Below are 26694 nucleotides of genomic sequence, written 5' to 3'. Positions count from 1 at the left end.
AGAGCTGAGCTAGATGCTCCCTGTATTTGGAAAACCACAGAAGCATTCCATAACAACACAGCTTGGGCATTCTGCATTCCCTGCCCTTTACTGGAGAAAGTTCTTTTTATAAACTCCTGTTTTACACATAGGGCAACCAGGGTCCAGAGATGGTAAGCAATTTTCCAAAGTCATATAACTAGGTGAAGTAAAAACTGGGAAACAGGCCCGTAACCAGTGCAGAAATGTTAGGTGACTTACCCAGTAGCAAAAACTAGAACCCAGAAAATCAAGCTTCCTTTGTTCCCTCAAGAACTAAGAACTCAGCCAGGAACGCTGTAACTCCCTAATGTGGGAAGCAGCTTCCCACTGGTTCCCTGAGGAAGGCCTAGCTATCTTTGTTCTCTGTGGCCTGCCACTATCTGTGGCCTCCCTGAGACTTGATCTGAATTCTCAAAGACCCCTTCCTGCACATCTGAAGCAGTGTGCTAAGTGGGAGGTTTGACCTAGGTTGGATTCCTGCTGGCCACGTGTGTAGCCTTGAGCAAATTCTCTGGTTCCTCTGTACAACAGGATAAAATATTCAAAACACCTAGCCCAGTGCTGCAGGTCCCAGGTGCTCAATAAAGGGCAGCAATTAGTACTATTAGGATTTTCTCTCTGCTATGTGAACTGGACCAAAAGTTTCCCAGGCTTTAATTGGTCCCTCTCCCAGCCTGAGATTGATGATGCTCTAGTAGGGTGGCCGCATCTCTGCTTCCTCCTAAAATAAATGGCCACCCACAGTGACAGTATGTGGAATTAGAATGTTAGCCGGGTGTGCTTCCCCATAATGGAGCTCATTTTTTATATGACTGGGAACTTTTTTAATAAAGAAAGATGTAAAATAATCTCATTGCTGCCACTGCAGAGCATAGGAAGCATTAGGTGATTCCCCAGTGAGCTGCTTGATTCAATTTTATTAATTTTGCCACAGAGGTGCAGCTCGCCTTCACTAAGGTCCTCCAGGGAGTGAGGGGGCCAGCTGTCCGGGTGGCACCACCCAGGAGGGAGCCGTAGGATGACTGTCCAAAGGTGCTTGAAAAAGACCCCTCCCATTGTTAATAGTACAGCCCATCTCTTCCTTTGCCAACTCTGCAAAGAACACAGCTTCAGCCTCCAACAGCTCTGATTTTTCACACTGCCACACTGTTTTTGCTTCTGCAGTTGTGTTTGATTACCCCAGGGAAAGCAACCTTATTATAACCAGGCCATTCACAGCTAAAGTCGTCTCAGCATTGTCACTATAAATCCTTATTTTCAAGGCCTTAGAGTTTGTGTGGGGAGAGGGGGGACGTGCACATTTGTCCTTCAAGACTGACCAAGATCACTTGCTGTCATTTAATGGAGATAATTGTAACCATTTATCCAGGACCTTCTATGTGCCTTGCACTCTTACTTAAATTTTGCCAATCCCCACAACTCTGTGGTTATACAGAGGAAGGAACTAAGACTCGGAGAAGGGAAGACACCTGCTCTAGGTCAAACAGAAAAGCTGTACATAAAGCTAAGGATATATTCTGGCCTTAATTCCTGGACCTACTTCCCTTGCCTTTTTATTTTTTTAACTACATAGAGCCCCAGAGAGCCTTTCATTACCTCAGGATACACGTGCCATTTCACATCATGTGACCTAATTATCTGTGTTTCTCTTAGCTCTTCCTACTTGTCAGACTGAACTAGTGACTAGTGGAAAAGGCAGAAAATGTACCCAAGTGCCCCAGAAGTCCAGAGAGCCATTAGAGGGAGCCAGCATTTTAGCATCAGAGCACCTGGCAGTGTTTGGGGCAGCCAGTGCCTAAGGGCCAGATGCAAATACAGAAACAGGCCTCCAAAGTATATTTCTTTATTAAAATATGAAATCTCTGACTTACTGTTACCTTCATGGGAGCCTCTGTTTCAGTCTCTGAACAGAAACTGAATTATGTGCTGCCCTCAGCAGTGTGAGTGGAGACTACTTTAGGAGCTTCTGATCCTAGAGGCAGGAACAAAGGGCTCCAGAGCTATGACTGGTTCCCAGCTGGCCCAGAGCCACACAGAAACCACCACAGGCTCGAATACCCACTGCCTCCCAGGGCCTCCAGGAAGAAGGAGGAGGAAGAGATCTCTTCAGGGCTGGCTGAGGTGATAGGGAAGCAAGGGCAGGAGAGCCCCCAAGAAGGCTAGGACTTGCTCAGAGAACAGTGAGTGTCTGCTGGCAAGTTTCAAGGGTCAAAACCAAGTCCAGACTGTTTTTCATCCGTCATAAGACCAGTAGCAAATGCCTTCACTTCCCTGAGCTTTGGTCTCCTTGGAGTCAAACATAGCACCATATCTGGCTCCGGATGTATGGCTCAGGCATTCATTTGCTTTTCCCACTTGATGGCTGTTTTTATAAAGGAGCCAGGAGGGATGTGCCTTTAGTCATAGTCCTCATTGGAAAACTGCACTCAAAAATCATATGGATCCTCGTTGGTCACAGCTACTATCTGCATTGCCTTCATCTCACAGCAGCCGCATGCAATTGCCATTATTATTTCCATTTGACAGATAGGGACTGTAACAGAGCTAACAAGTGACGGAGCCAGTATGATGACACCCATGTATATTGACACCCGTGACCTGTGCCAGCCTCCTCTACTCAGGGGAATCTCACTCAGCACAGCTGACAATCACACTGGTCATCAAAGCAAAGCTCTCAACATCCAGCATAATTCTCTCAGGTTAACTCTCTCTGTCCCCTCTGTCTTCCTACCCCTGCCCCAGGTTCACAATAGAAACCTCCTGTCTCTGGACTTTGACCGTGTAACACGCACAGAGAAGATCTATGATGACCACCGCAAGTTCACCCTCCGGATCCTCTATGACCAGGCAGGGAGGCCCAGCCTCTGGTCGCCCAGTAGTAGACTGAATGGTGTCAATGTAACATACTCCCCTGGCGGCCACATTGCCGGCATCCAGAGGGGCATCATGTCTGAGAGAATGGAATATGACCAGGCAGGTCGCATCACATCCAGGATCTTTGCTGATGGGAAAACGTGGACCTACACATACTTAGAGAAGGCAAGTGTCTGTCTCCTTCCACAACTGTTCTTGCCACATAAAATGTCAGTCATTGTGCCTCAACCCATGGCCAGGCCTAGGTTGCTGACTTCCATGGGATAAATCTGACCCATGTGGTCTTCAAACAAAGATATTCATTTTCCAAAAAGAAATATTCAGGAAAATCTGCCACAAAGGGTGAGGGGTGTCCCAAGAGGCATCTGGATGGATCATGGTGATAGTATGGCAGCTAGGGGCCTACAGCAGGAAAATAGGAAAATCTTAACTGATACGGTAGAGGTAAGAGCAGCCCCACCACTTCCTGGACTCAGAACAGGGCAGGGTCTGCTCCCAGGTCCAGCCTACACAGTGAAATCTCATTGCAGAGAGCTAAGCAGAAGCCTGAGGGCAGGATTAGGCATTGCTTGCCTAATCCTGAGCTTCTAGTGTTGGGCATGGCCTTGATAAATCTCTTCTGCTTCCAAACTCACTTCATCCCAGGGACTAGGAATCAGAGGTAATGCCAAATCAAAAGTTGGTCCCAAATAGGAGGAAATGGTGGCTTTGATGTGTCGATATGTATAGGCTTATTATCTGCTTACTTTTCCTGAGGAAAAGTCTGAAATTTATGCCCCAGTTTTCATACCCAGATTCCCACATTGTTTCCTACTCCTGGTAAGCATCCCCTGACTGTGAGAGTGAGTAAGTCTGGAGTAGGGGGGAGAGAGAGAGAGAGAGAGAGAGAGAGAGAGAGAGAGAGAGAGAGAGAGAGAGAGAGAGAATGCACACATGGAAGTTATCCAAAATTCTGAAAAGCCAAAGCCAGGGAAAGAACTACCCCAGTGCCATACAATAAATTTGTTGTTAGAAACCAGGTTGTGTCTTCCCATCACAGCACATCCTGTCCTGGGACTACTTCAGGGAACTATTTGCTTGGATAGAAAGATTGACTTGAGAAGCCTGGAGCGAGGAAACCAGTAGGGAGGCTGTTGTACATACTTCAGGCCCATGCTTCCCAGTCTTCCTCACACCCCATTACACTCAGAAGAGAGCAGGCTTATGTCACAAAAATACAGGGCTGCTCACCAAAGGGAGGGAGATGGCCCCTGCCAGGGCCAAGGGCTGAAAGGAAACCCTATCACCATACATCTGTGACCTTTTTGCAGGATCACATAGGCTGGAAAGCTTGGTTCGGCTTTACTTAGGAGAACCACCACTTTCCTTGGACTTCCACTTCTTTAAGTCTTTGATGCTCAGACCACACCCACCCCCAACACTCCTCTCATTTCTTGGTTTTCTTCTCCCTCCAGTCCATGGTGCTGCTGCTCCACAGCCAGAGGCAGTACATCTTCGAGTTTGACAAGAATGACCACCTCTCCTCCGTGACAATGCCCAATGTGGCCCGGCAAACACTGGAAACGATCCGCTCCGTGGGCTACTACAGGAACATCTACCAGCCCCCCGAGGGCAATGCCTCGGTCATACAGGACTTCACTGAGGATGGCCACCTGCTCCACACCTTCTACTTGGGCACTGGCCGCAGGGTGATTTATAAGTACGGCAAGCTGTCAAAGCTGGCTGAGATGCTATATGACACCACCAAGGTGAGCTTCACCTATGATGAGACAGCAGGCATGCTGAAGACTGTCAACCTGCAGAATGAAGGCTTCACCTGCACCATCCGTTACCGTCAGATAGGGCCCCTGATCGACCGGCAGATCTTCCGCTTCACTGAGGAAGGCATGGTCAATGCCCGTTTTGATTACAATTATGACAACAGTTTCCGGGTGACCAGCATGCAGGCTGTGATCAATGAGACCCCACTACCTATCGATCTCTATCGCTATGACGATGTATCAGGCAAGACAGAGCAGTTTGGGAAATTTGGTGTCATCTACTATGACATTAACCAGATCATTACCACAGCGGTCATGACCCATACCAAGCACTTTGACACGTACGGCAGGATGAAGGAAGTGCAGTATGAGATTTTCCGCTCACTCATGTACTGGATGACAGTCCAGTATGACAACATGGGGCGAGTAGTGAAGAAGGAGCTGAAAGTGGGACCCTATGCCAACACCACCCGCTACTCCTATGAGTACGATGCTGACGGCCAGCTTCAGATGGTTTCCATCAATGACAAGCCACTCTGGCGCTACAGCTATGACCTCAATGGGAACCTGCACTTGCTGAGCCCTGGGAACAGTGCACGGCTCACCCCACTCCGGTATGACATCCGTGACCGCATCACTAGGCTAGGTGATGTGCAATACAAAATGGATGAAGATGGCTTCCTGAGGCAGCGGGGTGGGGATGTCTTTGAGTACAACTCAGCTGGCCTGCTCATCAAGGCCTACAACCGGGCTGGTGGCTGGAGTGTCAGGTACCACTACGATGGCCTGGGGCGGCGGGTGTCCAGCAAGAACAGCTACAGCCACCACTTGCAGTTCTTCTATGCAGATCTGACCAACCCCACCAAGGTCACCCACCTCTACAATCACTCCAGCTCTGAGATCACATCCCTCTACTACGACCTGCAAGGACACCTCTTTGCCATGGAGCTGAGCAGCGGTGATGAGTTTTACATAGCTTGTGACAACATTGGAACCCCTCTTGCTGTCTTTAGTGGAACAGGCTTGATGATCAAGCAGATCCTGTACACAGCTTATGGGGAAATCTACATGGACACCAACCCCAACTTCCAGATCATCATTGGCTACCATGGCGGCCTGTATGACCCACTCACCAAGCTCATCCACATGGGCCGACGGGATTATGATGTGCTGGCTGGACGCTGGACTAGCCCAGACCACGAGCTGTGGAAGCACCTTAGTAGCAACAACATCATGCCTTTTAATCTCTACATGTTTAAAAACAATAACCCCATCAGCAACTCTCAGGACATCAAGTGCTTCATGACAGGTAAGGACCAGGCCTCACTCAGAAGGCAGGACCCTGTCCATTACTCTGGTCACCTAATAAGACTTCATCTTCCTTGAGAAAGCTAGTGTGGGATGACAGGAAATACTTTTGCTGAGAGCATCATTTTCCATGATTTTCATTTAAAGAAACACTAGTTCAGAGAGTTCTCTGGAAATAATGGTTCTGGCATAAATTTGATAGGGCCAGCCACCACCATTTTTAAATTATCATAATACATGTCAGTTTGTAAAAGGTTCTAAGAAGTCCAGTAGTAAAGAGAACTGTTTAATATATTTATCCACTATTTCTCAAATGTATTTGACCATGAAAGTCCTTTTTTCACCATAAAATCCTAGTATCTCACTGGATGGACCCCTTGGAATGCACTTTGGGAGTTTTTGACATACAAATCAAGCTCAGGCTAGTTCTGAGTCTCCAATAAGTTGGGTTAAAGTAAAGCTACATGAAAAAAATTGGCTCTCGATTTCTGATGGTGGAATGGAAAATTCAGACCCTGGAAATAGGCAGCTAAGTGAAGGATCCACCATTTCTAAGCTATGATCTGATACAAAAATTACTTAGCCACTTTGAATTTGTTTCCTGATCTGTAAATTAAGGTTAGAATAACTACCCTGACTTTAATTAGGTAAATATGCATAAAACAACCATTTAAAAAAATAAAAACTAAAATAGAGGCATGCTAGTAAGTCAGTAGTGGAAATAGAGTAGAAAATTAAGGAAAAGTCCAAAGATGGCAGAAAAGAAGAGAAAAAAAAAAAAAACACATGGAACAAATAGAAAAATAATACCTACCTGGTTGAAAGTGTGAAATAAGATCCATTTCAGCACAGTGCCCAATTCATGTTGATTCACTTTCCTTTGTCCTCTGATCCTAAAAGTAAGCCCTGTCTTGTGCTGCTGTGAAACCAACTTACATATAAAGTATCCCCTAAGTCCTTGTAGATAGAGCCATCTCCAGCAGTCACAGTTCTCCCAGTAACCATTTCCAGGTTCATCACAGAGGACCTCCAGAATGAGAGTAGCTGTGATGTCTGGATGAAACTAGATGTTTTATATCAGACAACTTGTAGTGGGCAAAAATTGGGCATATCTCAGCTTGCAAACCTGGCAGTCTTCAGGGCTTTTCTCCTGAGGCACAATTTTCTTGCTCCCTCTTTTATGGAAGTTTCCTTCCTTCCACAAGTGCCACCTATGTGCAGCCATTGTCTTAGGCACCAGGGATAAACATCCCACCACCACCCACCCACTCCCAGCCCCAGGAATCCACACTGTGAGAGGGGAGACAGATGCCTGCTGTCCAGTGTGACATGATGTGGGTTTGCAGAGGTGGCTTCTGAGGCACAGAGGAGGAGCAGCTGCTCTCCCCGGGGAATTCTTGGAAGGTTTCCAGAGCAGCTGACCTGATCACCAGTTTCTGAGCAGGTGTTCATCAGGTAATGAGGACAAAAGCATTCCAAGGAGTAGGAACAGCATATGCAAAGAACATAGGGCATCACAGATGGCTCATGTGAGTGCTCTTTATGGACATGGCTTCCTGGCCTCTGGATTTAGTGGCCCCATCTGGACCTTGTTTCTGCTGATAGCAATAAAAGCATTGCTTTTTCAGGGAAGAATTCCAAGTTATTGGGTTGACAGCAGGAGTCCCAAGCATGGAGAAAAGGAGAGAACAAGGTGGTACACAGGTGTGATGAAAACATACTTATGGCCTAGGGATCATCACAAATATCCTGATAGTGTTTCCCAGCATTCACCATGCTCAACTTGGTTGCTAGCACTAGAGAAACTTGACAGATTGAAATGATATTTCCATTACATCTGTCTGCATTAACCATGCCCCCTGCCTTGCCTCACAGTTTCCTGTGAGACATCTTGGCAAGTTACCATAGCCAGAAAAAAAAAGTGATGCAATAAGAAATGGACTTTTCCATCAAAAAAAGTTGCCATTCACCAAAATATTGTTACTCCACCCCTTTTTCTTTGTATACCACCATATGTACATGATCTCCTTCTAGAATAGCAATAACATGACCAACTGCTCTGTGCCGGACACTTGCAAATATGGCCTCTTTTAAACTTGGTGACCACCCTGTGAGATCATCATCATTATCTCCATACTACAGATGAGACATCTGAGGCACCAAACAACAAAGGGTCTGCCCAGAGTCACACAGACCAGTGCTGTCTGGCTCCAGAACACTTTCCAGGACAATCATGCTGGTCTCCAAACCCCGTTTTCAACAAAGCTACCCATACGCAAAGGCATATGGGTTTTCATTTTGGGTTTCATTTTCCAGTCAGATAAATCCAGCAAGTATCATATTATTTTTATATACTCTATGCCAGATCTATACTAAGGATCCAGAGGAGAGTCAGTCTTAGAGGTTGCCTTCGGGGAACACACGCCTACAGCTGCTTTTCTCAAATGTCTTTCACATTCCAGTAAAACACTAAAACAAAAGGTTTACAAAGCAATCCTTTAGTGTGATGTACTCATATTTTCTAGTCTAACTTATTCCATTTCAATAAAAATATTTTCCATGACCTACAAAATTGATTTCACTGCATCGTGGGTACTGTATATATTGTGGTATGTGAAAGTGAGATGTCACATAAACAGTCAAGTTTAGCAGACTGGGAAAGATTTGCAATCACTAATAAACCAAGATACGGTTTCACCGCCTGCTGCACAAGTGCAAGGACCCAAGTTCAATCCCCGGTACCGAAAAAAAAAAAGAAAAAAGAAACCAAGATACCACTAACCCCCATCAAACTTTACCTTTTATCTTCCATGTATGCTATATGGATCCTTACTCACACACAGCTACAACAACAACAACAACAAAAATCTTCTTTTTCCCAAAAACATCTTCAAGAGTCTCAAGATATGCTCAGATTGGGTAAGAACAGTCATTTGGGTTGGGGAGACAGAATGCACTGATTGACTTAGCCTGGATCCATAACTGAGTCAGCATCCCTAAAACTACATGAATACCCCAGAAAAGAAAGAGAAGTCAGAATGGGATGCTGGGAAGGGCACCAAAAAATCTCTACCACAGATACATGGTAGACAGTCTTCTCATGTGCCTTTGAGGTGGGGAATGCCAACACCACTTACAGAGGTAGAAAATGAGGTCAGAGAGGTAAAGTAACTGGCCCCACTAAGAAGAGGCAAGAGTGGCATTAGGATTCTGCTGTATCTCCAAACCCTTTGCTTTTAGATCAGAATACACTTTGTAAACAACAAAGCTGGGATTATTATTGCTTGCCTCTTATTCTATAATAGCACTAATGTCTGGGATGCATGGGTAAAGAGAAGCTTTTTAATGGGAGGAAAATGTCTACCTCTCATGTAAAAAAAACCATGACTCCCAACTCTTCAGAAAAGCACTGCAGGAATACCAATGTATAAATACATCTTCAGCATTTTTCCAAAAGACATAATAAGAAAGCTTCCCACCTTCCATCATTTGTAATTAAGGTCCAGCCCTCCTTTCAGACCCCTGCTTTTCTGGGAATTTACAACATTCCACATAGAAACTTTCTTTGCAACTACAAATTCAAATGCAAATTCTCAGCCTCAAGCAGTAAGCCATTTCCCCCTGTTCTGTTTGTTTTAATTTCCCAGAGAACCATCTGCCAAGAGTCATAGAATCAAAGTCTCTTAGAAATTCAATGAGGAAAGAGTCTCTGGAGAAAAGTTTGTCTAAGCTTCTCCTCAAGTGAAAAATTGGAGATCCTGAGATGTGGAGGCATGAGTTGGGGGCAACGGATAGCCAGGAACTGGGCTGGACACTTCAAATGTATAAAATCTAGTAGTTTATGTACAAACTTGGAATACCTCATGCTGTATAATAACTGCCCTTAAATGATAACACTATTGGTATTCCTCTCCATAACTTGGTTAAAATCACGTCTTTCATTACTATGCAAAGAAACAAAACCTCAGAAAAGTTAAGTTAAATTACCCAAGTTCACACAGTTTGTAAGCTGGCGAGCCAAACTTGAGACCGGGTTTGTCTGGCCTCAGCTACAATGTTCTCTGTCTTGTATGATCCTGCCTAGTAAGGCTGAACTGAGAAGTAGCACCTGGATTTTTAAATTTTTTTATTTACATGTTTGCTGTGTCCTTTCCTGCCACCACTCCACCTCTGGTCCTCTAGGTTTCACATCCAGCAGAGGGGTCTGGGGACAACTGAAATAAAAACAAGGCAAACTTGAGGTCCTTGAATGGAGGAGAAAGGCGGGCCATAGCTGTTGCAGCGCTGGGATCAGCAAGTGCTGGGGGAAGGCAGTTCTCAACAGGACCTCCAGACAGGGGAATCTCTCCCCTGAAAAGAAGCCAAGTGGGGCCTGGCCAAGGCTCTGTTCAAAATCTTTCCTCCCTTGGACTCTGGATTCTGAGTCTCTGATCAACAACTGCATTGGTGTCTTCAGCTGTCTCTTCCCAATGAAGGCTGACCCATCTTAGGGAATAGATTGTTGTTCTCTCTCTTATAGGACCCAGTTTCCTGCTTCTTTTTTTTTTTTTTAAGTAGGAAGAATTTATTGAGAGAAAGATAGCATCTGTCTGAGAGAGACAGAAGTGGGATCTGCCCACTCACCCTGCTTCTCAGAGGTGTTTTATGGGACAGAGCCACCAGGTGAGGTGGGTTCAAGGTGGGACAAAACTATATTTGACTAGTAAGATTACAAGTACAGTTGCTTATGTAATATTTATCCAAAGAGAAATCACAAAATGGATGAACTATGAACAACCAATGAGATTTTGACAAGTATAGTCGCTTAGGTAATATTGATTAAATGGGGATCCAATGGGGAAACAAGTCACTGTAGCAAGCATACAAGGAAAGAGCAAGGATTTTCGATGGTAAGGGGTGGGTCAGGGATCTTTCTTGGAAGAGTGTTGTCCCCCACCCAGGTGATTGATACCTACTTAGAATATCAATCACTGATATTCATCTTTGGGAGAAGCACATGGGTGTGGTAGTTTCTCTTCTTTTACAGTGCTGGCTTTCAGTGAATGTGTCTTGATTGTCTTCCATGTTGGCTTCTTGACTGTCTTCCATGTTGTTTCCTTGAAGACCGGCCCTGTCTAACTGCCTACAAGATATCTAATTAACTTATCTATCTACAATATTCCCCCCTCTGAAGAAGTACCCCTAACTGCTATGAAGGGGCAAAGGGCGAAGACCATTCTGGCTACTGCCAGCTGAAGAGGGTCATAGTTGTGGTCAGCAGAGTTACTCTACCGTTTAAAGGCCCTTGATAGGCACCAGGCATTGTGACCTTGAGTAGGTTTATACCTTTGAGTCTCCAACCAGTAATCTCAGTAGAAGACCTCCAAAATGATATAGGGGAAATAGGTGCAACTCCCAAACCTGCCAGATATCTGAAACTTGAGTTCTTGTTCTCTAAAATCGAAGAATGAATTCTAGGAACAACAGAGGTTAAGAGTAGGAAGGATTTATTGAGAGAAAGCTTCTGTCAAAGAAAGACAGAAGAGGGACCAGAAAGTGGGTTGCCCCAGTTTCCTGCTTCTTGCCACCCCAAGATCTGTCCTTTCTAGTTCTTTCTGAAGCTTTCTGAGCTCCTCTCTGGTTACCTGAACACTCCCAGCAGCCCCCTTCTCTATCCCAGCTTGGCAGAAACACTACCTCTCCATTGATGCCTGACAAACTTTACATAGCTTTTATTGTCTGGCTTCAGTGCTGTCTTCTACATGTAGACTTGTCAGCCTATCCAGCTGAAAGATTTCTGCCCTTCTATGATCTTTTTCCATGTTTAGAAGTTATCTACACCATTCTCATCCCCCCACAGGGTCCTGGGGGAAAGATTTGTGACACAGTACCTACTGACACATAAAAGTTACTCCAGCACAGGGGCCAAGTACCTGACATTACACACTCAACCCTCTTTCTTTCCTTGGGTCTTGGCTTCCTGATTCCATTCTTCAATGAGCCAAATGCTCATGGCAAAACCTGTTTGTCCCTACATCTGGTGGGGTATAACTAGTAACCCCGAAGAATTTTGTGCAGTCAACTAATCCCATGCCTATGGGACTAAATTCTCAAGCCGAGGGAACAGACTGGAAAATGAGAGCACTGGGAGGATGAGTGACTTCATTCAGCTTATTTCAGAGGAAATAAAAGGCAGGAGCAAGGGGGAAATTCTTTGATTTAGTACCAGCCATGTCCACACCCAGTGGCACTTTGGGCCTGAGGCTCTAATTGCTGCTGAGAATAAGAAGAGGAGGGGCAGTTTATTTCTTTCTGGAATTTTCTCTTTGCAAATCGGTCATTAAATTCTTCCCTTTGGTTCTAGCTGTCCTTTTTGAGTTTTCCTGTTAATGGTGGAGGTGGAAGTGGGGAACCTTCATCCATTAACAACTGCCCCTGGGTACAAAGCTGGAGGCCCCAGGGCTGGGAGAGTGGAAAGAAAAGGCTGGAAACCTAGGTTTTACCTCAGTTTCATCTCTCTTGGGAACATACCTGGGAGGAGGGTCACTGGGTCACAGGAGCACATTTGGCTCTAAGACCGTAAGACTGTTTTTCAAAGTTTTTGTAGCAGTGGCTCTCTCACCAGAGGTCCTCCACACCCACACCCACACCTGCAGCCTCCTGGGGCTGCTTGATTGAGATGAGGCAAAAAGGGAGGTCCACTTACTCCATGGGGATGTTTCTGCTTCGCTCCCACCCAGATGTCAACAGCTGGCTGCTCACCTTTGGATTCCAGTTGCACAACGTGATCCCTGGCTATCCCAAACCAGACATGGATGCCATGGAACCATCCTATGAGCTCCTGCACACACAGATGAAAACTCAGGAGTGGGACAACAGCAAGGTAACGCCCCCACATGGCACCTACACCCTACACCTTGACCCCTGCTGATGTTACAAGACGGGCTTCCCTCCAACTTTCCAGAAAAGCTCTGGCCAGTGGTGGGAACCAAGACAGTGCCACCACAGTGCCTGCCTAGAGCATTCACCAAACAGTAACTGTACCACCAGGCAGGCCACTGGGGACCCAGCTGAGGCACCATATGGCCACAAGCTGCATGAAAGAGTTTTGTGTGCCACACTGAGTTTGGAGTTCCACAGAAATTATAAGCCTTTGTCACAGTCTGAGCAAAAGTACAGGGAGAGAAAGCATGTTCTAAATGCAAAGGTGACATTTCTAAGCACCTAATGCACCTGGCCTTGGCTGAGGTATTCTACATAAGTTAATTCATAAATATCCCATGATGTTATTGTCTTTATCTTGCAGATTTAATGCCTGAGGCTTCCCAGTGTCACACAGCAAGAAGAGCTAGTTCCAGACTCTAATCCCAGATTTGTCAATTCTGTGTCATCTTACCGAGTACAGGGCCTGGCATACTATACGTGTTCAAAAAACATTGCTTTCTCCTGTCTTCCTTTTATGATCCAATTTCAAAAGCTTAGATTGTATATCTGTAAAGATCCTGAAAAACAGTCCCATCCTGCCCCCTCACTTCGTGCATTCATTTGCTCAACCCCCAGCCCCACCATTCATATATTCTTTGCTGCTTGCTAACTCTCTTCGTAGCCTTGCACTCTTCCCACTTCATGCAGGAATGAATCAGGCAGAGACCAAGCCTCCAAGGGGATCAACAGGGGAAACCATGGTTGCCATATAGCATTCTGCAGCTGCTTGGAAATTTTCACATCCATATCCCTTATTCTAGACTTATTCCTTCAGGCCTCATCTTAGCTGTCTCCTTCCCCCAGACTCAAGAATGTAGATCCCCACCTTTATGTTTAATTGGCACTTTATATTTTCCTCTTACGAAGCACTCCCCCACATTATATCTTGATTCCTGTTTTCTTTCTTGTCTCTCCACCAGACTCTGAGCCACCACAGCTTGAGTATCCTTAAGTTTCCAGGATACTGGCTATCACCTCATAGGTGCACAGAAAATTCTTGTCCACTAAAGAAGTAAACAGTCCACTTTACAGATAAGGAGACCAGGGTTCAGAGAAAAACTTAACCCAGGACACTTGCTGGGAAATGGCAGAAGGCAGTGAGAACTTGGGCCTGCCTGGCCTTGAGCCTGTCCTCTTTCTGCCACCCTCTGCTGCCTTAGCCCTCTCCTGTCCCCACCACCCAAGGCCCTCCCCCAGATGCCCCAGCATCTGCTGTCCCCAGGTTGACTGCAGCACTACCGCCCTTTTCTCCCCAACCAGGTTCCCTTCTGCACTCCTCAGAGTCCCTGTCTCTGACTCTCTGTTTGCCAACTTCGCCTGTCAATGAATTATTGATTTCTGCCCTTGGCAAGCATCGGAGATCTTTGTTGTTGAGCACTCCAGCTTTCATGAAACTCTAGGAAATAATTGTTTACAGACAGGGTTCTATTAATTATAAAGAGGACTTAATTTCAGTGGGAGGTGTTGGGCCTGTCTCTAAAGCCATTTCCCTGAGTTGCTGATAAAGCCCTGGAGCCTCTCTGATCCTGGCTTCCCTGAGCTCCCCAAGCTATGGGAGGGACAGGGAGATGGCCCGCCAAGCTAGCAGGGCCTACCCTGTCCCCCAGAGCAGCCAAGTGTAGGGTCACCTGAGCAGCCCCAAAGAAGCACTGTGGGGCAGAGGCTTTCCTTGAAAAATCTCATGTAAACATGGTACAGTGTAAGAGGGCTGATATAAATCACTACTTTTCCCTTATTGTGCATTTGTAGCCATTCTTCCCTTTAACATCACCCCCCTCATCTTTCAAGTCCCAACTCAAACATGAGCCTGAACTCAAACTCAAACCCACCCTCTCCATCTTTCTCCTCCATCTGCAGCCTGAGGTGCTTCTGAGCCTTGTTTTCTTCTCCCTACTGCAGCAGCCCCTGAAACTGAGCCTCTAGGATCAGACAGATCTGGCTTTGAAGGTTGACTTGGTATTAGTATATTACTAATGAGCCAGTTATAACTTCTTTGAGCCTTAGAATAAAAGCAGAATAACAGTACTTACCATATGAAATTATTGTGAAGATCAAATGAGACAATGAATGGTAAGTGTTTAGCTTAAAGATCAAGGAATGTTAGTTAGCTATAGCTGCTACTCTTACCTGTCTTAGACAACCAGTTATCACATTTTGACTGCAGTTACCACTGTGCTATCTGTCTTTCCCCATAAATGATGGGCAAAGATGATGTCTGATTCAGTTCTACATCTCCAGTGTTCAGAAAAGGACCTAGCTCAGAGTAGAAGCTCCCTAAACAGTCTGAAGAGAAGGGTAGGTGAATGGGTGGATGGGGTGGCTGGATGTGCTGGTAGTGAGCAAAACAGATCAATGCTACCGGTTAACAAATATGAACAGATTTGACTTAGTTATTTAAACTGGTGCTCTATGTTCTTAGGACTTGTTTTTTCCTTTTGTCTTACACACTCTCACTGTCCTCTTCCATCAGTCTATCCTTGGAGTACAATGTGAAGTGCAGAAACAGCTCAAGGCCTTCGTCACCTTAGAACGCTTCGACCAGCTCTATGGCTCCACAGTCACCAGCTGCCAGCAGGCCCCAGAGACGAGAAAGTTTGCATCTAGTGGCTCAGTCTTTGGCAAAGGGGTCAAATTTTCCTTGAAGGATGGTCGCGTGACCACAGACATCATCAGCATGGCCAATGAGGATGGGCGAAGGGTTGCTGCCATTCTGAACAATGCTCACTACTTAGAGAACCTGCACTTCACCATCAATGGGATTGATACCCACTACTTTGTAAAACCAGGGCCTTCAGAGGGTGACCTGGCCATCTTGGGCCTCAGTGGGGGGCAGCGAACCCTAGAGAATGGAGTCAACGTGACAGTGTCCCAGATCAACACCATGCTCAATGGCAGGACTAGACGCTATACAGACATCCAGCTCCAGTACAGGGCACTGTGCTTGAACACCCGCTATGGGACGACGCTGGACGAGGAGAAGGCGAGGGTGCTGGAGCTGGCCCGGCAGAGAGCCGTGCGCCAGGCGTGGGCCCAAGAGCAGCAGAGACTGCAGGAAGGGGAGGAGGGCCTTCGGGCCTGGACCGAGGGGGAGAAGCAGCAGGTGCTGAACACAGGGCAGGTGCAAGGCTATGATGGCTTCTTCGTGATCTCCGTTGAGCAGTACCCAGAACTGTCAGACAGTGCCAACAACATCCACTTCATGAGACAGAGTGAGATGGGCCGAAGGTGACAGAGAGGGCTATGGCCTGGACTTCTTGCCAAAGACAGCTACTCTTTTGTGGCCGCATACCTGACTGTGTTGTACTTTAAAAAACAAAAACAAAAACAAAAAAACAAAAAAAAACTTTTTTAACAAGTGCAGAAAACAAACAAAAAGATACTGGTTGCATTGTTAATCATGCAACATTCTTTTTTTTTAAGAAAAGAAAAACACGGATTTGGCCTTCACACATTTTTTGCAAAGAAGAGAAGGTATTTTTTTCTGTAGTGTGATCACAATGAAAACTTTACTGTCTTGTTCCCTTTTTCCTTAAGGAATTTTCCCTGTTGTTTGGAGTCCGTTTCTCTTCTCTTTGGGATACACGTCTCCTGGGGTGTGTCCTCATTGTCGCTGGGTACGCAGTGTGATGTGAGACATGAGTGTCTGTGCTTGTCTCATGTGCAACCCTTTCTTCTTTGACCGGGGTCAGGCAGGAGGGAGGGGTGCCAAGAGTGATGGGCCTGTAGAACCTCAGGAGCTTTGGCTAGGCTCCCACAGCCAAGCGGTGGGTGCTTACTCACTGTGCTTTGTGCCTCTGGAGGACCACAGATGGCTTCATCTTGCTCTGGAGAATTTCACGCTATCACTCAGCGCCTTTCCAAACTGCCCCAAACTCCTGTCCAAGCTTTATATTTTGATGCTAAATGAAACCCCTTCTCCCTTTTGCAAATCTCATGTAGTTGTTGGTGCCACCCCCATACTGGGCTGGAGGAATTGTCCCCAGATTCTTTCCCCAGTCTGGTGACATAACATCCTGGAGCTACGAGCCCCACCCTCTCCAAGAGGTGAAAGCACCCAGGATGTCTGTGATTGGTTGATCCTCCACGATGTCCCTTACTCATCTCTTCCTCTCTCCCAAAGCCAGATGTGAGAACCAGCACTGCACAGCGAGCCCTCCATGTGGCACCAAGTCCAAGGAAGGGAAGGATGCCCTCTCCCCATGACTTTGGGTACCTTCCCTCCACTGCTCAGCTGCCGCCACTGAGAAATAGAAGTATGGCGAGAGGTGCTTGGTGGCCTTTGATCCTGGAAAGATACAAAATTAAAAAGTCAGCCAAAGAGAGGAGTAAGCAAAAGCATGAGCCAAGCATCTTTCTAATCAGCTCCTGAAGTTGCCTCTGCCTCCCCTGTGCAGGCTTGTCCCAGAGCTATGCTACAGCAGCCTAGGCCTTCAGGAAATCCCTTCTGTGAACTTCCTCTAGAAAACAGCTTTCCCTCTAGAGAAGCCCAACCAGGGGTTTTTTTAAAGAGAAAGAGAAAGGAGCTACTTTGGTGTGGCCTTTCAGTGGTGTACAACTCCACTACCATCAGGGACTGGTCCTGAAGCCAATGCCCATGGATCCGGAAGGCCAGGCTACCATTGTTCTTGTGAAGATCCATGTCTGCATCATCAGGAAGAGGCTGGAGGCCTCTCAAGAGCAGGTACAACCCATGGCTGGAGACTTCCCAGGAGGAGGCAGCAGCCAGGAGACCAGGGAAGCAAGGAGGGCAGAGGAGGGTAGCAGTACAAGCTGAGAACTCCTTGTTCAAGGATTTCATTCCTGGTTCATCTGCTTAATTACCATTGTCATTACCACTCACAGGAGGCTCTGGGAGATAGGAGGGGAAGCCAAATGCTTCCATTTGAGCTGGGCTTAGAAAATGGGACTTTATGGGTTACATTTACATTAAGTGTGGAAAATGAATTCTGAGTCTGAGCTATTCCCCGTGGAAACCTTGTTGGACTGATAAGCTCATGGCACCTTTATAGCCTTACTCACAGAGTCTTCAGAATGTGACACAAGTTAATGAAACCAAGAAGGTCTCTTACTGCATGAGAATTGGAGCAACATGTAGTCCGGCTTCTGCCGGGCAGCAGGAGGTATTCAGAGCTTCTCGGGGAGGGGAGATCTTGCCTTACATCATCCCACTGGGATTAGAGGATGTGTTTCGCTAAGTGCTCTTCCTGTTTCCAAAAAAAGTCACACTGCCTCAACAGTGTGCTGTGACCTGTTTGTCTACTGGTTGCCCATTGCCTCTGGATCCAGAGCTCTGCTGAGTCAGATTCAATGTTCCTCAGGCCCACTACATATGTCACACGCTGTTTTTTTGGATGGATTGGAAAACAGTTTGGCCTGAAGAACACAAGTTAGGTTTTTTTTTAGTACAAAAGAAATTTATGCCTCTCAAAATGCACTCCTGCTATGAAGGTCCTTGGCCAAAGTTTCCTACCTGTTGGCCTAGTTGATCAGTCCCATCTTGGCTGCCTAACATCAGTCAAGACCTGCTGGGGACATCTACTTAGAGGTCAGAGACAACATATGGTTCAAGAGAACCATCTCCTTATACCTCCCCAGCTCCTCTGTCCCTCCGTCACTACCCCCTTCCCCAAAAGAATACAGTGGACTAATTTTAAGAATCAAAAGCACAGAGAATTAGGTGTTCCTTTATTTAAAGGAGCAATCCTATTTTTTTTTTTCTGGGCTGCATTCCCAGCTTCTGCAACCCCAAGCTTTAGAGAGGAACCATGGGGTAGGCAGTACCATGTACCTTCGTTTTACACTGTGCTATCATATGGACCAGAAGCTCTGGCCTTGGCTCTTTGGAGCTGATTCCCATTCAGGCTGGCAGGTGACTCAGGACTTCCCTTCTCAATCTGTCCCCCTGCTGAGACTAGCAGTCCCAATCCCATGGCAAGGGTGAGTCTGAAGGCACATACCAGAGTTCTCTGTGCCTACTTAGTGTGCTCCATGCATCAACTCCCATCCTTGATGGCACCTGCCCTTTTGGCACTAATAAATCAAAATCTTTCCAACTGATGAAGTGATCAGACCTCCTGTACTGCCAAGGTTCATGATTCTGTAGGAAGTTGGCTTCTGACCCTAGAAGGAGGTTTATTTTAGAATAGTTCCTGCCTTCTCCCCCACCCCCCCCAACTGCCAGTCAGCCTCTCTGTCACTATGTTTAATAAGACCTTATTGATTCCCCAACTTTGTCCTTTTTTATGAGACAGGATCTTGCTCTGTAGCCCATTATGGCCTCAAATTGCCAAGTGCTAGGACCCAACTTTGTCTTTTATGTAATAAGATTTCCTTTCACCCAGCCTCCAGATAGACATTGTTGGAAGGCAGGATGGTGACAACAGGAGGGAGAGGAGGGACTCCATGGAATACCAACCTTTGACAGCCTCTGACACTTGCTTCACAATTGCTGGCTGAGAAGTAACCCGAGGTCCACACCAGTGGTTGACTTCTACTTTGGGGTGGAGGTTTTGAAACATTCCCTGAGAAACTGACTGGAGGCTAAGAATGGCCAGGAGATGTACTTCCAGATAATCAGGATAGGGTAGGGCTAGCAGCAGATGATGATGAAGAGGCAAGGGAGGTGAGTAAACTGGGCGGTGCTTTGTAGACAGAGAACAAGGAATCAAAATTTTAAAAAAGAAGAAGAAAGGACCTTTTCAGCTGTGACTTTTAAGTCTCACCTTTATAGGCAGCAGTGATCTCCATTCTGCAAAGACAGGCTTTCAATGTGAAATCTTAGAACATAGTTTGACCATTTTCGGCTTTGTGTCTGCAGTGGCCCTGTCGCACAGCAGGGACGCTGAGCTTGGTGCCCAGGAGGAAAGAGCTTGCTGGCCCTCAGCAGGGTCCCAGGCTTGGGGGTTTGACCACCCAACACACAAAGTCCAGTCTGTTCTGCATTCCTCACAGCAGCCACTAAGCCAAGGAGGTGGCACCTAGTCCTGGTCAGGGGACTCTGCTCCTGAGGGGTCCCAGAAAGAACCCAGCTTCTCCTTTCCCTCATCAGGACTAAAGCCTTCCGTTTAAGGAACATTGTTCCCAGCTAGGGTCATACACTTGTCTGTATGTAGTTCAAGGCCCTTTTATTTAACCTTCCAAAACAGCAAACTCATTTTAAAGACTCATTGCTCAGGTGACCAAAACTTAATCCTCTCCAACCTTTACATTCTCAAAAACCAGCTTGGGACCTTGACTGCCCCGGTTAGTGGCGCACTCTGAGGTTTCATTCCGGATGTGAAAGAGCAGAGTCGGGGAGCCCTGGGTGGGGGCCTCTGTCACATTTCCTTTCCCCTCTGAAATGCCAAAGGCATGAAACCGGGTGACATCCTGGTCCCCACGAAAATGTGATTTATTCTGAGGGCAAACTGCCAAGGGAGGACGGACCCTCGGGCAGGCTCAGCTCTCCTGGCAGAAGCTGAGCAGCAGGTGTCTGGCAGTGCCCCAGTAGCCCCGGATTCACCCACCACCAGAATCTCCCTTTTCTAAGTCTGCCTGTTGTGCTGAGGACTTCTGAACCTGCAGCTCTGGCAAAGGACTGTGCTGCGCTGCCTCTGGATGACCAGCCCTGGAGACTCTGGCCTTACCGTGTGCAAATAGTTTTCCTGAAGTCTGGAACTAATTTTGAGAAGTTTTTTTCTCAACACTTTTGTGTTTCTAACACTGTATTCTTGACTGTGTAAATACCAACAAGGCTGTAAATAAATGCAGATGTAGATACCTTCTAGAAAAAAAAAAGCATAAAAACAAAACCAGAAGTGATCCCGTGTAGCCTTCGTTGACAAATAAAAGAATATTTTGTGTTTAAAGGTGTTTGGTGGCCTTTGTTGGGAGAGAGTGGTTGTTATCAGGAGGACCTGGGAGAAGACCCAGTCCTAGGCCTCAAAACCCCTTGAAGCCCTCCAGGTCACAGCCGTCATGAAGACGGACTTCTAGAAGGTCACAAAGACCTGCAGGTTTCTCCTTGCCAACAGACCAAGTGAACAGCAAGCATCTGACATCAGCTGGTGCTACACATCCTGCCCTGGCCGCTGCCCTCAGGGACAGAGTCCAAAGGGTAAGAAAGCCAGACTTGTCCTGAAGAGCCTGCACTGGACCCACAGGCACTGCCCTGTCCACGGTGCCACTGCTTTCCACAGGGGGGCGCTGCACTTTAAAACAGATGAATGTGTATTTATCATAACCACACAACAGCTTGGGGAAAAGGAAGAAAACTCCTTTAGCATTGAGAGTTTTTCCCTTTGTGTTTTTAATTTTTTTTTCTTTTTTAATCTAAGGTCATTATAATCATAACATACAGGCAGTTTTTCATCCTGCTTTTCTCAATTAACCTCACATTTAACCTGTCAGCCCTAATAGTCAGGAGCAATGGTAGGTCATTTAGAAAAGTACCTGTATAAGACAAGCTCCCTGGTGGGAATGGCAACCCTTAAGCAAATGCCTCATCTCATCCACTGATCTCAGCACTGGGCCTCAGGGAAGGAGGCTCCAGCTGCAGGCCTTTTTCTGCACCTGAATTGGTGAAGACTCCAGCCCACAGCACAGACCACAGCACTACAGTGGGGCCATGAGGTGCTGCCAATGACAGGAAAACCCTGCTTTTGGAGTTAGGCAAATTGGGTGCAGACTTGGCTCCAGCGCTTACTCTATGATCTTCACCCTTCTAAGCCTGAGTCATCTACCCACAGGAGGATGCAATGATGCAGACCCCTCCTGTTTACTGCTTGAGTCCTGTAAAGGAAAGGGCAAGGAAAGACCTCGTGCTCCGATTCTGCAGACTGTCATGCAGGATAAGTTTTCTGCCTTGCCTCCCTCACCTTTCCTGCCCTCCAAATTCTAATATTCGTCCACTACACCAGTGGTTCTCAAACTTTGGCCTGCGTCAGAACCACCTTGAGGGCTTATTAAAGCACAACCTGTGGGCCCCACCTGCAGGATTTGAGTCAGTAGGCCTGTGGCATGCCCCAGAATTTGCATTTCCAACAGATTCCCAGGTGATACTACTTTGAGAATCACTAACTACATTATCCTTTGTGCTGTTTACAGAACAAGCAGTTTAGACTTAAGCTTTGGAGGCCCTTAGCCAAGAAAATCTGCATTTCCACTAATAAACCAGCTGCAAGAGGCACACTCTGCCCCTCTTTCTCTTTCCCACATACACTATAGTCCAGTCAGCTACATGGGAGCACACCCCAGCCCAGGTGGATCCCAGACTTTCACACCTGCAGGCAGGCCTTTACACAATCTCTTCTTCAAGCCCAGATGAAATAAACTTCTAAAGCCCTCCTGGCTCCTACACCTCCAAAGGCACTCACTAGGCACCTGCCTGTGCTTTTCAAGACTGGATTACCCTGGGATGTGAGTTCCTGAGGCCCACAGAAGGTATGCAAATCTTGTACAGATCTCTGGAGCCCAAAACAGGTGCACATTGCCTAAGGTCAGCCTTCCCTTTAGTCAGCCAGCCCCTCTGATGTACTGTATTTGAGAAAGAGGGGTTTTTCTGCTAGGTGGAGATCTCACTGTCTTGCCTGTCCCTGCACTGGCTGCCCCACGCCACTCAGGGCAAAGCTGCTGCAGCTGAAGCAAGCCCTGCGAGAAGCAAGAAGGGCCAGAGAAAGAGGGCTTCTCGTTCCCAGCTTAGCCCTGACTGACGTGACTCTCCACACCTCTGACATCAAAGTTGTCTGGCATTCAAGCTTTCCTGATCCCCTGGAAGCCATAGAGAAAACTCCATCCCTACCCAAGGGCCCTCCTATGTCCCCATCCTGTGTTCCCCATATACTTCTGAAGCCTGAATTAATCATCCTGGAATAACTGCCAGGATGCACTGCTCTGCTCTGGCTCCCACGCACAGATGAGTGCCCCTCCAAGGCCTCATGGGCAGTAGGAGTTGTGAATATATTCTTTAGCCTTTGAAGAATCCAAAACATATTTGTGGAGCCACATATCTCACAAGGACAAAGATCCATTCTCAGGGGAAGATGCAGTCTTCACACCCATGAGGAAGAGCTGAAATATTTTCCTATCTGCCCTGTAATCTGGTCGTTGGGAAGTTAGCAGCTGACAGTATCTGTAGAATTTGCCTCAACTTCTAACTCAGGGCCGACAACATGGTTGGGGAGGGGAGGTGACCTATTCCCACAGGACCCTGTGCTTGGAAGGGCCCAGCCCTTGGTTTAATGCTCTGCTTTCATCATCTTGAAATTCTTAATTTTTGAATAGGGAATCCTCTATTTTCATTTTACATTGGGTTGTGCAGATTATGTAGCCAATCCTGTCTGCAGTGCTTACCCAGTGTACACAAACTCTCACATCCTAGAATATTCTTGAGGCCCTGAGGCACTGGGGGAGCCTCTCCAAATTGGTGAGCTGTGAGAAAACCTTTACACAACCGGGCCTGGGACTGAATAGAATCAGCTGAGATTCTCCCACCAAGCCAACCAGAAAATTTCCACTCTATGGTAGACATCTAAGTCCACAAAAGTAGCAAAGATATGTGGAAGGAGGAGACATAGGAACAGTGGAGCAAAAAGAAGCTCCTGGCCAGTTCTTCCGGGGAAGAAGGATCAGGAAGGCTTCCTGGAGAAAGTGACACTTTTTTTTTTTTGCTACCGGGGATTGAACTTGGGACCTTGCACTTGGGAGGCAGGCAGTGGAACCACTGAGCTAAATCCTGACCAGAGAAAGTGACACTTTGACGAAGTTGTAAGAGAAATAAATGAAAGAGGGCATTTCAAGTGGAGGGCATGGTGGGGTGAAGGCACCACGGCATTTGTGGGGAGCTTGGTACATCTCACTGGTGAGACAGATGAGGGGCCCAAGAGTCAGGACTGCTCAGATGGACAGAGGCCAGACAGACAGCTATGTAGGCTTGACTTCTACTCTTGCTCTCCTAGTTTTCTTGCACATTCTTCTAGGTCAGTTTCCTCTTCCACCCAAAATCATACCAGATGACTGGAATGTATGTAAGCAAGGATTCTGATTCTCTCCAGATGGAGTTGACCTGCACTCCAGCTTACCCACCAACACAATCACACACTAATGTAACTAACGATTTCTTCATGTTGATAACACCACCTAGTGGTCACCTGTCACACTTTCCCATCTCTCCAGACTGACAGCGGATAAACTGGGTGAGATCACAGAAAACCATAATTTGTCCTGCTCTTGTACTTCGTAGGGTTCAGACAACCTTCATTCTAGAATAGGTTCTTCTAACCTGTATAACAGTCCCAAGGGTGAGCAATGACTCAGAAGATGCTCCAAAAGTACTGAACACACACAGACACACACACACACCTCAGAAAGGAAAAGGAGAAAAATGGTCTTAGGAGGTCCTCTGCCTCAGTGCCTTCTGATCCTTGGGCCACTTCTGTTCTGAATGTGCTGGAGCCCCCAGCCCCATGCAGACAACTACAGAAATCACTTCTTAGTTCAGGGTTGGAAGAAGGTAGACAGCCCAACACTCATGACTCATGCAGCTTGAAGACTTATCTCAAGCATCTTCAAACAACTGGTAACAGCAGTAACAGTGAAGTGGTGATGGTGGTGGTAGTGGAGGAGGAGGAGGAGGAGGAGGAGGAGGTGGAGGAGAAACTAATCTTTCTTTCTTAAGAGCTGTCCCCTGTACCAGGCAACCACACTGGGACCTTTGCATATCCTTGGATATGTTTTTGCAAGTGTATGACCTTTTTCTCAGAGTAGGCAAATTTCAGATGGTGGTTAACATGTACTAGATGCCAATTATGTGCCAAGCACTTTTCTAAGCACTCTAAATGCATTTGCTCATTTAGTCCTCACCAAATTACAAAAGGAGAGGGACTATTAGTATTTCAATTCTTCAGATAGAGAAACTGAGGTACATGTGCAAGGACGTGTCGTCAGTAGATGGAAGAAGTGAGATTTGAGCCTAAGAAATCCAGGTTCAGGAACAATGTGCTATTGACAATTACCCAGGCTACCTCCTGAGCTCAGAGACAAAAAGAAAATGTGTAAACTCTGATCTGGAATCTGCTGGAAGAGAAGGCCATGTAACTGGATATCCATAGTGCACCTACATATTTACTCATTTGGCAAACTTTCCCTGAAGGACATCTTTTGCCACATGTAGGTGGTTGCATGGGTGTAAATTGTCCCCAGTCTGGCGAGGAAGAGAAGAACCAGGTTTAACCTATGCACAGGTGATTCAGGATGGGGCAGGAGGCACTGGGCCTCTGGGAGGAAAGAAGCAGATCTAGGCACAGTCAGCCAGGAGTATCAGGGCCTGGTCTAAGTGGGTCTGAGGACTACTTATCTACCTTGCAGATGATGAACTCTCAGCAAAATGTTAACCTTTATTGTATATGAAAAGCTCTGCCAATACTCTTCCTTCATCTTTATGCCTCCTTCCTAGGAAGAGAAGAGAAATGTGGGCTGATGGGTGGGGAGGCTGGACACAGCTTCTTCTACCAGAAACAGTACCAGCTCCTCCTGGCTGCAAGGCTCCCGATAGACTGGCCTAAGGTGCCATCTAGTGACCAAATGTGCAAGTTGCAGATATGGGAAGATCCAGCTTTGCTGGCAGGCAGAGAGAAGTCCTAAGGTAGCTGAATCCTTTGGTCCTTAAACAATGTTGCGAGAGACTATCATCTCTTGAGTTTTACAAATGAAGAGAAAACAAACTCTGAAAAGTGACATGAGGTGGTAATAATTCTCATTTACCACTTGCCTAGCACTATTCTAAGCACTTTACAATTCGTTATCTCATTGAATCTTCTCAAGAATCCCACGAGTGCAATTATTTATTCTCCCTTTATTACCTATGTCTCTGAAGTCTCTTTAGTCTTTTAAATAACATTTATTTCTTGGAGAAACCGGGTCATTAAACTTCAGAAAGTCTCACAACCAGGATTCAGCAGATGATTCTTCATAGTGCCACTTCACTTGTCCCTAGGACTCTGTGTTTCCTACATGCTCATATGTAACTGTAAAGGCTTAATTAAATTCATGTTGAATTGTTCTAAGCAAGACTCATTCCTGTGTACTTTCTATTGCATCTGATCAGGAGGCACATAATGTTTGGAAGTCCTACATCTATCTAATGATGATAAGATTTTCTGATATTAAAGCACTGTAAAACTGCTGACTTTAGAAGTCTACTCTTCTCTTATTGATTAGAATGCTTCTTTTCAAAGGAACTTTCAGGTTCTAGTACACAATAAGTTGGAGCAGCTATAAAACCTGGACAGAATGCATACATCAACTCCATGAGAACTCTGAAAAGCAAATCATAGCAGCCAACTGGGAGAGAAGACTAGAATGTGGTGTGCCACTAAACTGACAGTAAGTATACTTCTTTTTTCCTCTCTGGCATCCCCCAATCTTGACTCAAGGCAGTCAAAAATCCAGAAAAATCCACTGTTTTGAGCCCAAGGAATGGGAAAGGGACCTCCAGAGAGCAGCGGCCTTGGTGTCAGAGGCCACAGACATACAGTGTTAAGGAGGGAGAGGCTCCTGTCTGGCCAGAGAAGGATGGTCCCAATAGTCCAAGTGACCCCATGCTGTCTTCTCTCCACAGCTGCCCCAGATGCAGGTGCAGTAATTGCAGGAAGTGCATATCAGAGGGCAGTAAATAAAGGCCCAGTCTGCTGGCTCTAAAACCAAAAAGGGGAAACAGAAAATACCAGGGAGATAGTGGTGGTGAGGGAGGAACTCAGGACAGTGAACCCATATGGTTGTTTGTGAATGCCTA

General features: G+C 46.4%; 1 protein-coding gene across 32 annotated transcripts in view; it reads left to right on the top strand.

The window, feature by feature from the left end:
* Positions 1-20773, top strand: part of Tenm4 (teneurin transmembrane protein 4) — a 2854999-nt gene extending 2834226 nt beyond the window's left edge. For all 32 annotated transcript variants that reach the window (XM_087211381.1, XM_087211391.1, XM_087211392.1 and 29 more), the window contains 4 exons: positions 2764-3060; positions 4350-5964; positions 12683-12825; positions 15397-20773. In XM_087211381.1, coding sequence (XP_087067507.1) covers positions 2764-3060; positions 4350-5964; positions 12683-12825; positions 15397-16155 — 2814 coding nt within the window. In that variant the 3' untranslated portion in view covers positions 16156-20773. The remainder of the gene's footprint in view (positions 1-2763; positions 3061-4349; positions 5965-12682; positions 12826-15396) is intronic.
* The last annotated feature ends 5921 nt before the right edge of the window (positions 20774-26694 follow it).

The sequence above is a fragment of the Heterocephalus glaber genome, unplaced genomic scaffold (genome assembly GCF_053883595.1).
Source record: "Heterocephalus glaber isolate CG9 unplaced genomic scaffold, H.glaber_assembly_v1.0 deba00001428, whole genome shotgun sequence".
In the NCBI taxonomy this organism is placed as follows: Eukaryota; Metazoa; Chordata; class Mammalia; order Rodentia; family Bathyergidae; genus Heterocephalus; species Heterocephalus glaber.
Note: the sequence above shows the minus strand (reverse complement) of the source record. Positions and strands in the feature narration are given on the sequence as shown.